Source organism: Macrobrachium rosenbergii, chromosome 19 (genome assembly GCF_040412425.1).
Source record: "Macrobrachium rosenbergii isolate ZJJX-2024 chromosome 19, ASM4041242v1, whole genome shotgun sequence".
NCBI classification, from domain to species: domain Eukaryota; kingdom Metazoa; phylum Arthropoda; class Malacostraca; order Decapoda; family Palaemonidae; genus Macrobrachium; species Macrobrachium rosenbergii.
Window position 1 is genome coordinate 37738091 of NC_089759.1, and position 13566 is coordinate 37751656.

General features: G+C 35.0%; 1 protein-coding gene across 2 annotated transcripts in view; it reads left to right on the top strand.

The window, feature by feature from the left end:
- LOC136848862 (atrial natriuretic peptide receptor 1-like) overlaps positions 1-13566 on the top strand; it is a 454893-nt gene that overhangs the window by 219260 nt on the left and 222067 nt on the right. For both annotated transcript variants that reach the window (XM_067121689.1, XM_067121690.1), the window contains exon 3: positions 5526-5686. In XM_067121689.1, coding sequence (XP_066977790.1) covers positions 5526-5686 — 161 coding nt within the window. The remainder of the gene's footprint in view (positions 1-5525; positions 5687-13566) is intronic.

The following is a 13566-nucleotide window of genomic DNA, read 5'->3' on the forward strand; positions in this document are numbered from 1 at the left end:
GCCTAATGATGAACGTCAAAGCTGATTAACAGATATGGAATTCCTGCGAGTTGGTCCTTGTTACAGAGGCTGTTAACCCGTGTGAGGAGAGGCTTCATGGGAATTCGAGGGTTTACGAGCCACTTTAGGACAACAGTTAACGTGAATTGCTCCCAGTGTCGTGTAGGTGAAAGATTTCGTAACTGTCGCTTCAGAATATTAGCTCTCTCTCTCTCTCTCTCTCTCTCTCTCTCTCTCTGCGTTTTGGTTGATCTTAATAATGTCATCCGCTTGTGATTGCGATTGTGATATGTATTCGACCATGGACTACCTTGAGAAAAAAGATTTGCATTGTATAATGATGCTCAAGTACGTATGTTTGCCTGTGATGTTTACAGTAGGTACCACGCATGCTCGGGCATCCAGGACTTTGTATTCTTGAGTAGATAGGTACACATTAAATTACAGGGTACTGTATGTACAGTAGATGTCGGTGGAGTTTAATTAAATACATCTGATTTCGACATTTCTGTGTTTCTGCCACTTTTGGTGATTTGATCGAGGTCTTAGCAACTGCGTACGTCCCCTCTCTCTCTCTCTCTCTCTCTCTCTCTCTCTCGCTCGCTCTCTCTCTCGCTCTCTCTCTCTCTCTCTCTCTCTCTCTCTCTCTATATATATATATATATATATATATATATATATATATATATATATATATACGGATATATATATACGGTATATATATATATACATACATACTGTATATAATGTCGAACGTCCCTTTTAACTTTAAAAGCTAATTATAAACTTAATTGAAATGCAAATTCTGTGGTTTTCATTTACAGAAATTCACTTCAAACATTTGTTTCAATGAAAAAACACTTGTTCTTGGACAAGCACTTAGGAAAAAATAAAAGAAAGGTGAAAATGTCGGTGTACATTTTTCAGTGTAAATATTAATTACGGGAGAAAATATGGCAGCGTGGCCGAAATTAAACGTGTAATTTATCAGTCTCTGGCCAGCACGTTGATTAATAATGGCCTGCCTACAGGACTCATCAATGCGTGTGCATCGCGACGACACTGCCGTCATCCGTATTATGGATTCCTACAGTTCCATTCTTGAAGGATTCCTACAGTTCCATTCTTGAAGGATTCCTACAGTTCCATTCTTGAAGGATTCCTACAGTTCCATTCTTGAAGGATTCCTACAGTTCCATTCTTGGAGGATTCCTACAGTTCCATTCTTGAAGGATTCCTACAGTTCCATTCTTGAAGGATTCCTACGGTTCCATTCTTGAAGGATTCCTACAGTTCCATTCTTGAAGGATTCCTGCAGTTCCATTCTTGAAGGATTCCTGCAGTTCCATTCTTGAAGGATTCATACAGTTCCATTCTTGAAGGATTCCTGCAGTTCCATTCTTGAAGGATTCCTACAGTTCCATTCTTGAAGGATCCCTACGGTTCCATTCTTGAAGGATTCCTACAGTTCCATTCTTGAAGGATTCCTCTGTTGGTTCCTTAAGATGTGATTCATATTCATTGTCATTCTTCTTTCATTTTTCTCTTTTGTTATCTCATTGGGGTGCTGGTTCCACTTTCTTCGCATAGAGTAAAGAAGGAATGAATATAATAGTTCCCTTAAATACGTCTGCAAACCGAGTGCTGTGGTTATTTTCAGTTAATTTATAAATAGCATTAAATCTACATGATTTCATTTGACACCGAAAACCGCAGAGCAGTTTCACTAGTTCAAAACCTGTGGTTTTAAAAGACCATTATTAGAATAATTAGTGCTCGTTAATTGGTATATTGCCATGTAATGTTTTATTTTATTTTGTGTTTTTATAATTTGTGTTATAATTTTTTACAAGGTTATTTTTTTATCGTAAACACTATCATTTCATTTTAAATTTTTTAATTTGATATGATTAGTGTGCCTATTTTTATTTTTCGTTTTTAATTCTAATTACTTTAATTTTTGCATTTCATTTCTTTTATGTTAATTGTACCCATTTTTTTTCTTACTTTTATTACCATTCATTTAATCTTATTGTTAATTCTTCACCTTCTTACATTTATTGGTCTCTTTCATTAATATTCAGTTCTGAATACTTTAAATTTTATTTCATTTACAGTAATACTATTACTTTTTTATTGTTGTAGGTTAATCATACTTCTGGCAGCGCCAGAAGAAAAGCTGAAGCGTCGGGTGAAAAGTGAGAATAAACCCAGAAAACTGAAGGAAAAGGTGGCGTAAAAACGAAAATTTCATTTGTTTTGTTTTTGTTTGTATATCTGTAACGGGGCAGGGGTCTGATTTTGGGTTAAAAACTTTTCTGGGGTGACAGAGAGGCCGTGTGCAAAGTTTTGTCCGTGTCTGTCAAGCAGTTTGGATTTCTATAGGAGCCAAACTTGTATAAAAACATTCACTTTTATTATGTATATGGATAGATCTATGCATTGCACACACACACACATACATATATACACAAACATGCATATATCTAATCCTTCGGGCCAGCCCTAGGAGAGCTGTTAATCAGCTCAGTGGCCTGGTTAAACTAAGGTATACTTAACTTTTATACACACACATATATATATATATATATATATATATATATATATATATATATATATATATATATATATATATACACACAGTATATACATACATACATATATGTATCGATATGTGTGTATATATACATATATGTAATTATATCAACCCTATCCGCGACTGAGTAGCTTAGTTTAACCTCAAACGGTATACTCTCCCACAGACATTGTGGCCGTCCTGCAGTAGGAAGACTGAAAAAGTCGATAAATGATAATATGAAATTCCTGTAGTTCTCCCAGAAACCTATAAATATGCATATACATGCATACGTTACGGAATCGAACACATGCATGTGCACAAATATACATTCATATACAAGCATACATACCTATCTCTCTCTCTCTCTCTCTCTCTCTCTCTCTCTCTCTCTCTCTCTCTCTCTCTCTCTCTCTCTCTATATATATATATATATATATATATATGTGTGTGTGTGTGTGTATGTATGTGTATTTGACAGCACTCGGAGAATTTAAACGCGAAAAACCATAATAAAAAGTGTGACAGATCTCATAAAGTAAGATAAATTACATACACAATAGGTTGAGAACACAGTATATACGAACATGCAAACATTGAAAAAAGAAAAAAGGCTGTTTACGCCTGCGAGGGTGAGTCGGAGGTTTTTCTGACAGAGAGAGAGGGAGTGATATTAATAAATCATGTGTTCACAGACACCAGATCTGGATTATTTGTTAAAATGGAAAATATAACAAGCATATTGTTTTGGTCTCCTTCGCACCTGGCCTAACTACACTTTTTAAAACCTGTGGAATTGACATATATTTTTTTTAATGTGCTGTTGGAATTGACATATATTTTTTTAATGTGCTGTTGGAATTGACTAGATTTTCAACATTAAATAGTAGCAATGTTATAATCTCTAGCGTGAACGGAAATAACGCTCGTTCTTTTCCTATTTTAGACACGTTTTATGCTGTTCAGTTCTCTCTCTCATTGAGCTCACTGTTTTACCAACATGAAATTTGTCATATGAATCACACGGGATTTGTATAAACCTCCTTTGGTGCTGTTGGGAGAGTTTGAAATCAGCGTTTTCTTCATTGTGTTATGACTTCTAATTGTGACATTAACATTATAGATTTTAGGCAAATAAAGGGAATCTTTAAGGTTATTACAGTACAATACAAGTGACTTTTTTTGTTTCGTTTCTCTTTTGATTATTGGTATTCATGTCTTTCTTGCCGTTCACAGTGCAGCGTGTCATACAGTATCAGTGTATTTAATTTCCTACTTTCCTAACGATGACTACATGGCAGAATAGAAGTATTTATTCTTCGTGGTCTGAACTGACCCAAAAAACTGAGGCTAAATCATTTTCCTTCTCCATAGTAGAGTTTATTGATAGCGCCAGTTCATTCAGTCTACCAGAGAACGTGTCTACATTGTCTCTGTCAGAAAAACACAAATTTTATTGTTAAAGCATCTAAAGAATTTTATCATTACTCGAATAATGGTGATAATATTCTGCTTTAAAAAAAATCGATGGCTTACGCTGCCTATTAGAGATGACAGGGAAGTTGCTTTGACCATATCGGAATTTTGACTTTCATAGCCCTGATAAGGTATGGGTGAGACCAATACCAACCATATGAAGATAAATGAGCGGTCTGCAATTCGTCCACTGATCGAATTTAATGCTATAAAGAAAAGACATGAGATTTTGGAGCCCAGGTAAGCGCTACAATTCCTCAACTGTGGAAAATTGACTTTGCGTTTTATTAAAAGTCATCGAAGGAGAGGCAGTTACCTTCACATTTTGTTCTAACACCAGAAGTCTACATATAAGTGTAGCTTGCTCGTAACATCAGTATAATCAATTCATGGGTCAACTGTGTCATTTTTTATTCCCTTTGCAACTAGTTACTTCCGGCACTTGTTTCTGGCTTGAACACTAAGGCAGAATTTCCTCTGGAAATCATGAATGCCAGGGAACACTCTCTACTATTTAATTAGTTCTGGTTTAGGGAGAATTTCGTCTGCTACTGTGTAATGTCGTCAACCATTGCTACATATCCCTGTAAAACAGCTCACTTTATTTCAGGTACCCCCTAGTGCCACTTTCTGCAATAGTTTTCAGTGCATCACTAATTAACAACGTCTGTTTCTTCAGCATCGTCTCCACTATTGTGATATCGTTGTATTATATAAATACTTTGGCTAATGAAAATTAATTAAAACTTCTTGCATGCAAAAATGTAAATCAGGTTAGACAAAGGGAACTTATCTGATTCCTTACATTTTCAAGTTTTGTATTATCAGATGCACAATTTTAAAAATCCTTCCAGTGTTCACCCAGGATTAGCTTCGGCCTTTTGAATATTAATGTATTTATATCAAGAAAATAATCGCTTTAAGGAGAGCTTTATAGTTATTAGTTTTCCTCTTACATGAACTTTGCAAGGTGAGTTTGATAAGCTTTATCGGTGATAATATTATTTCAGTTCATAGCTAAAGAACCCAGCGCCTAGTTAGCAGCTTAAAACTTACTGACATTACGTAATTAATTAGCTAACAAACCTCTTTCCAATGCGTTATAAAGGAACTGAGGTCATTTAAGAGAGTTGACTTCTTTATGTCACCTTGGGTCAATAGACGATGAGAAATAAAAAATTAAAAAATCTGAAAAACTACTACTAATTCAATGTTCGTTCGGCACATCTTCCAACGCCTTGCCTATGGGGTTATTAACGCTACGCTTTCCATCATTATATTTCAATGCGATTTTCACATTGACAAACCTATCAACACCTAGATCACCTGAGAATACATGACTTCATGCAGTATATATAGGATAGGCAGGTATCCCGTAGTTCGGCGTCTCAGTGATTTGAGCCCAACAAAAACAAAGTTTGAAGTTTCAGATTCACTCTGTGACGTCCTTTTTTTTTTCTCTTTCTCAATCCAGATGTGTTCTTGGGACCAGTGGACGGCTACGTGTTGGCACCCGTTGCCAGGTTTTCCGGGAGATGGAACGTCCCCCTCTTGACCCCTGGAGGTCAACCGCTAGCCTTTGACTCGAAGAAGGACTATCCACTCCTCACTAGACTGAAAGGCTTTCATACTGAGGTGAGACAGTTTCGACATTTCATCGAATTATTTTACTTTTCCTCTTACAGAACCGCTGGTAATGCTGTACAATTAATTCCTCATTCAGAGGCCAAAAAAACTGATAAACTTGCACGTGACTGTTTGTGTTCATTTCTCATAGATATTTAGCTCCTCAAGTTCCAAAACCATTGAGCACCCTACTTTTCAAGTTTTACTCTGATAGTTCCTCCAGCACATCTTGATTACATGTTCTTAACAACACGTTGCTTGATATTTCTTCCACCTTACCAAACCATTTTGTACCTTTAATCCACTTATTCACCTACTCTAATGTTATTATTACTTTCCATAATAAAAAATACTCCAGTTTTAAATTTTTTTTGTACTGTACATATACCACATAAGCATTTCATATGAACAGCTTCAACCGTTTGTACATTTCTTTACATTCAGCGTTCATTCCTCACTAAAGTAGGGCTTGTTCAACAATCCGTTCATGCATTCCAACCGTTGCTTTCGTGGACAATTTTCTTTTCCAAAACCTGTGAATGAAACACAGTTTCTAACTTGTTTCATCCACTGTTTGACATACCTCCTCTCTAATCGTACTGTTATTCGTTATGCACTAGAGCAAGACTACCAAGTCGTCCATATCATTTATTGCTCTGCCTTCCTCGTCTTTACCAACTTACACAATCTTGTGTTAGATCACACCTGTTTTCAGTTTCATCCTCAGTCACATTCTTTCAGAGATCAGTGACGTATCGTCTCAGTATCTCTGGAAAGCATTCACGACTTTCTAGGCTACATTTCCTGCCTTTTCTTTGATTTCTTCCAACACGCTGTCCTCAATGACTTTAAAAAGTCATTTTTTCGACTTATACCTGCATTTGCACCAAGTAATATACTATGTTGTTTACATATGCTGATACACTTTGATTTCATCACAACTAAATGTCTTCTTGACAAAGTAGACTAGAAAACCAGAACTTACCTGTCAATACTACAAGGTTTACTGATTCCAGATATACCAACCAATTCTTCCTTTTACTTGTCGGTAATCTGCACGGCTCACAAATCAATAACGAGCGAGAGAGGGAAAGAGAAGCAATATTAGCTCCTTTGTGTCGAAATCTCGTTGACTTCAGCCGCCAGACATTTCATCAAACGCAACACTAAGTGTGAGACGAAACAGGACGTTTTTTACTTGCTTTGTGCAAGTTTTCATTTTTCGTTGACTCGGACCATAAAAATTTCTCTAACGGGTAATTAGTCGAGGGTTTTTGCGTCACTCTTGGAAAAGCAGAAAGACAATTTCGAATCATCCGATAAATAGAATTGCAGTCCAGCGAAGGAAAAAATATCCCAATCAGTGAGTATTGTTAAATTTTTCCCCTTGAAGCCAAGGGGATTTAAACGCAGAACCTATCAAAGGACTTGCCTTTTAGTTTATCGCTTTATGGGGGAATTCTTGCTCTCTTTTGATAAGAATCACAGATGCCCAATTAACAATTAAATCTATATCTTTTTCTGTCTTTAGGTTCAAGGTCCATTATTCGAGGACTATTCAACCAGTTAATTCAATAGACATTTCAAGCAATAACAAAACAAAAATCTTTAGCCTGTGATAAATATTTCGAGTTGTACAGAAAGCTTTCAGTAACAATTGGCTGGCTTTGAAGGGCTGCATCTGTTCATAATGAAAAAATAGAAACTGAGTAACGTTTAGAATGAACTTAAAAGCCTATTTTTCGCAACAGAGTACGTCGTCCGCTGTAAACAAACTATCGCCATGGAAACGGTTTTGACTAATGATTTTGAAACTCTCTGAGCTCTTTTTTTTATTGTTCTGTATATGGATGCTTTTGCGTGTATCTACTTCACGATAAGTCTCAATCCTTTCATGAATAAGAACCTTGAATACGAACCTTTCGAAACAATATGCAGTTTTCAGGTACACTTCATAGCCGGTAAGATCTTTTCAACTGCGCATTGAATTCTTAAATCATTTTCATCTAGATTTTTATTAGCTAAGAGGAATGTCTACATCAAAATCGAAATAACCTTATAGCTCTCTTAAGGGCGGAATGGATAAAGCGATTGTCATCTGTGACAAACACAAAGGTTGGGATCAGTCCTTGTCCAGGGTATATACACAAGTATTAATATTTCCCTTTGGGTCCCAGTTATTCCCAACGTTTATGAAAATTTCATGTCTAAAATTAGTGACAAATAATCCTCTCTCTCTCTCTCTCTCTCTCTCTCTCTCTCTCTCTCTCTCTCTCTCTCTCTCTCTCTCTCTCTCTCTACCTTTCAGTCAGATCAGAATTTAACAGAATGAACCTGTACTAACAGTAGCCTTCTTCCCTACCCGCCCCTCTCTCTCTCTCTCTCTCTCTCTCTCTCTCTCTCTCTCTCTCTCTCTCTCTCTCTACTTTCAGTCGGATCAGAATTTAACAGAATGTCTTCACAACATTAACGAAAAAACAATTACAACTGACGAAAGTCATGTCAGTAGGTCTACGCGGACGAAGTGTGGTCTGGGCATACCCACAACTTCAGTTAACCACGGAGCGTTCAGTCGCCTAATTATCACTTCGTTTTCAAGACTGGTACTTGATCGTTATCGCATAAAACCTAGATGGTAGGTTGTCAGATTGACAAACAGTTGCAGAATATCCGTAAGTCATTAAGATACAGTGTACGTTGGCTGTATAAATAGTAGACTATTATCACGATGGTAATTTTAGACGCCGTAATGAGAGCTGCAACCGTTTTCGGGTTTCCTGTGAGTGTTAGCGAACACGTTTCAATTTCCTTTGGCGTTTCCGAGGGAAAGTGTAGGAAGAAGTCTTAATGGTCTAATATAGAAATTGTCAATATATGGTGATTTTTTATGGGCTAAGTACTTAGATGTGATGATGGTAATACCGGAAGGGACTTGAGAATTTGTATTTTATTGACAAGGTATAATTAAGATATGTTTGGCTTGAGATGAACACTGAAAAAAATGTGGTAATTTCGTTGTGTGTAATTTTTTAAAGTTGGCGTAATTTTGTCACAGAAGCATATAGTCTGCTAATACACATGCGTGGATGGTGATGAATATGCTTCATCTTGGCGAAGAATTAGTTCTTGACATATATATATATGTATATATATATGTATTATAAAGTGTGTTTGTGTGCGTTTAGACGAAAAAGGCGCAGTATTGATCAGGTATTTGTTATGTAATAGTTATGTGAGAAGTTTGATAGTAGAAGGAAGAAGTCGTTAACTTAGAGAAAGGCTCTGTAAGAACCACTGGACGGATGCAAGTTAAGGAAGACAAGTTGCTGAGAGGGATTGAGAGTTTTAGGATGAAACCGAAGCATATTCTAACATACATACACACATATATATCTATATATATGTAAAAATGTATATATATATATTACTGAAAGGACCCCATTCAAACTGGATGGTATCTAATGGAGTATTTATTCAGAAAAAGTTACAAACTTTCTTGGACAAACTGTCCACATTATCAAGTGGCCGTACAGTGATCAGTTGGACTACGCGTCTGGTCACTGTACGGATACTTGATAATGTGGACTGTTCGTCCAAGAAAGCTTGTAACTTTTTCTGAATAAATACTCCATTAGATACCATCCAGTTTGAATGAGGTCCTTTTAGTAATTCTACTATTGCACAGAACAATTGTGTATGTGATAAAGTTAATATACTGTATATATACATATATATATATATATATATATATATATATATATATATATATATATGTATATGTATATATGTATATATATATATATATATATATATATATATATATATATATATATATATATATATATATATATATATATATATACACACACACACATATATATATATATATATATATATATATATATATATATATATATATATATATATATATATATATATATATATATTCTCGTAAAGGAAACAATTTCGTTACACTCATAAAATTACCTTTGCAATAGTTTTCCCCAGAAGATTTCGCACAGACAAATCATTTTATTTTCTTTTTCTCTCCAAGAAAAAAAAAAATAAAAGCTTTTACGCATCTGAGGTTTATCTCACACGAGGAGAGAAGAACAAATCCCCCAGAGTCAGACAATTCAAAAAGGCAAAAATAAATGTTGGAACCTTTTGCGCCCAGTGAAAGCCCCTCCATCAATATACAGGTAATTGATCTCTCAATTCAGTCGCTTTTATTTCCTCCTGTCGCTTTCGCTGTCACTCATTTCACCTCCGTGTCATTTCTCTCTTTCAGAAGGTGTATCTCTCCTTCCTGCCTTTTCTGATATTTTCGCTTGACTCGCCTATTTTTGGAGTCGGGATTTCTATTCCAGAAGAGAGCGCTTTTTTGGGAGGTTCGTGTAGGTATCTTGATGCTGAGTGTAGTACGTACATACGCTTTTGGGCCTCTCAAAAATTGAGTGTGTATATATACATACATTATATATATATATATATATATATATATATATATATATATATATATATATATATATATATATATATATATTTGGAGTCAGGATTATTATTCCAGAAGAGAACACTTTTTCGTGTAGGTATCTTGATGCTGAGTGTACGTACATAAGCTTTTGGGCCTCTCAAAATTGAGTGCGTATATATACATATATATATATATATATATATATATATATATATATATATATATATATATATATATATATATATACATACATATATATACATACATACATACATACACACATATAGATAGATAGATTTTATGAGTATTCAAAATATCATTAGAGATTTCTCTTTACTGGAAATGTGAAGATTTTGAATACGCTTCATAAGTCACTTGGAATTTCTAATAAGTAAGAATTGCAATAATTCGGAAAACGTAGTCAATTTAATGGAAGTCCATTTTGTGCATCGATATGCCGTTCCTTTTATTATTTCAAGTTTAAGCTAACATCGTTAACTCATGGTAATGTAAATTAAATGTTTCTTTACTGAGACAGCATCATTATGGAAATATTCAATGGTTTCCTTTGATTAATTTTACTTTTTATTATTCAAAAATATTTTACGTTTTGTAGACAATATAAGGCAACTTAAAGATATACTTATCCAAAATTTAATAACATAAATATACCTAACGGTTTTTGTCTTCATATATCTTCGTCGATTCAGAGTATGTAATCCTTTATAACTAAAAAAAAAATGTTTTCTCTGTAATATAGAAAATAAGATACAATATACATCTAACGCTTAAGACTCATAACTCTCCACTGCCATGAAATTCACGGAAATATCAACTATTTCTTGAGTGTTTTTCCGGGCGATTAAAGACTGATTTCGTAACTTGCTATCAAGCTTCCATTTCACCCGCCATGATTAGAATTTCGCAACATTTCCTATGATTGCGCAACCTCCTTGGACATTTGCAACCACTCGATGTCGCAACTTCCTCCCTCCCTGAACTTCAAATTGCCGAGCCTTTTGAAGAAAACAGATTTCTCTCTTCATTTATCTTCTTCTCGATGTGAATTTGACTCCTGTGATACCGGGAGATGAATGCGTTTCCGTGATCGTGAAAATTATGCAAACGGAATCTCGGAGATGTAAAGACAAGCGAGCTGTTATTTTTATTTTTATTTTTTTTGGCGAAAGTGATTTTTTAAATTCTTTTATATAGTTCTCTTGACTCCATTCTCGTGCTTTCTTCGAGCTCGGGCTAGAAAAAGGTGCGTGTCGCCCGGACTACTGATTCTCTCAAATCAAAAACTTTTTCGACCAAAGGCCATTCTTATCTATATGTATATATATGTATATATACATATATATATATATATTTATATATATACACACTATACATATATATACATATGTACATATATATACACACACATACGGTATATAAATACTGTTAAAGGCACCTCGTTGTCTTGGTAGTAGCCATTCCAAATCTGATCGCACCCGACATGGCTAATCTCACCAGGAGTAGAGCAAACGCACAACTACTTCAACGGCTATATGTTTCACGAGGACAGATATTTATAATTAAAACCGACTCAGCTTCAGTCTTTTGTGGACTGGGTATACATCCCCTGACGTTGATGGGAAGATCACAAACAGCAGACGTAAATGAAAATGATTTCTTTCTTTAGTAATCCCTTAGAGTTTCTGCACACGCACGCACATATGTATGTCCTTTTATATATATATATATATATATATATATATATATATATATATATATATATATAAAATATAAAGCTATGTTTAGTATATTGTCTGATCTCAGTGACTTATGGATATCTCCTTTTTGTTTTTAGAAACCAAGTATTATAAGTCCGCAGTAATTTTACGACGGTAAGCCGAAGAGAGCGTAGATCATTGATTCCCAAACTGGGTGCCGTGGAACCCTGGGGTGCCACTGACAGTGCCTCAGGGTGCCGCAAGATTGTCATGAATTTCAATGAACATTTGTAAAAAAAAAAAAAAAAAAAAAAAAAAGTTTCCAGAAGTCTTCATAAAATGATTACCAGTGTGTCTATTCCAATATATTAACACACACACATACAGTATATGTATATATTCCTTAAATAAGAAGTTAATTCATGCGATATGGTGGGATGGTAAAGAAGGGATGCCACGGTAATGATTACATTAGTTAGGGTGCCATCACTATAAAAAAGATTGAGAACCCCTGGCGGAGATAATCAACTTATTACAAGCAAGTAGGATTCGAAATGAGCTTACTGTAATACGCAGTGTATGTAACAAATACATCTGTTAAAGCCTTGCGAATACTTAAAAATGAATTAAATAACTTAATTTCCTTCTTGATAAGTCTGGTATCCTTTCCAGCGTAAGCTCAATTATAAATTAGGGCAGCAAATTTATAAATGCCAAATGTACTTATAGTCTCTCTTGTTCTGTATTCATTTATGCATTTTCCTTCTGGTTATGAAGCTTTCTTCTCTCGGAACGGGCTTAGATAATCGATTTCCCATTAAAAAGGAAAATGATCAAGGGTGCTAATTACTTGTCCAGAAGTAAAAGACGAAAAAGTAACTTTTTCTCGTAAAGGGTCAATTCAACTCATTATGTAAATATCTGTCTTGCGTTGAACTAGATTGCCCTTTCAGAAAAAAGATTACTCTGTGTACACTGATCTTGTTAATCTGATCACAATTGTGTACTTATGAAAGATTACTCATCAGATTATGAAACTTGAAGAGCCTAACTACTAATTTCATTTCTCTTCTCTTTCCCTGAAGAGAAAGCACTTTCTGTAAAACGGAATGATTTTCATCTGCAAAGTAATAAAGGCGAGAGCAAGTTATCACTTAATAATATTTTCAAAATAATATTCATGTCATTCACAGTCGGGAGACGACCGATAAGTTGATAATATAAAGGCGAGTTCAGTTAAGAGCAGACTGGGTGGCAGGAAAGCGTTTCCACGTCATTGGTCTTTGTTCTTATGCAACGTTAGAAAAAAGTTGCTAGTAGGATTTATTCTTTATTATAACACTGAATCCGAATGACTTTAAACTTGTGGGCTGTAGTTAAAATGGACTTCGACGGGAAAAATGGATGCACATGCTTAATATACCTTTATTCTTCACACTATGAAATTCCTTAATTCCTTTCAGTTGATGTTTGTTAATAGCAACTCAGCTCCGACTGTGCGAACACTCAGCGAATGGAGCTGGAGTAGAGAAAATATCAAAAGCTCTCCTTTTCACGTTTCCCCGCGGACCCATTGATGGCTGTTGCCGTTGCAATTCCAATTAAGCAAAAAGATACGATGCGTCGCAAAAAGGGAGTAAAACATATACGCTGGATTCATCTAACTTATTATTTGATTTTAATCCATTTCCTCA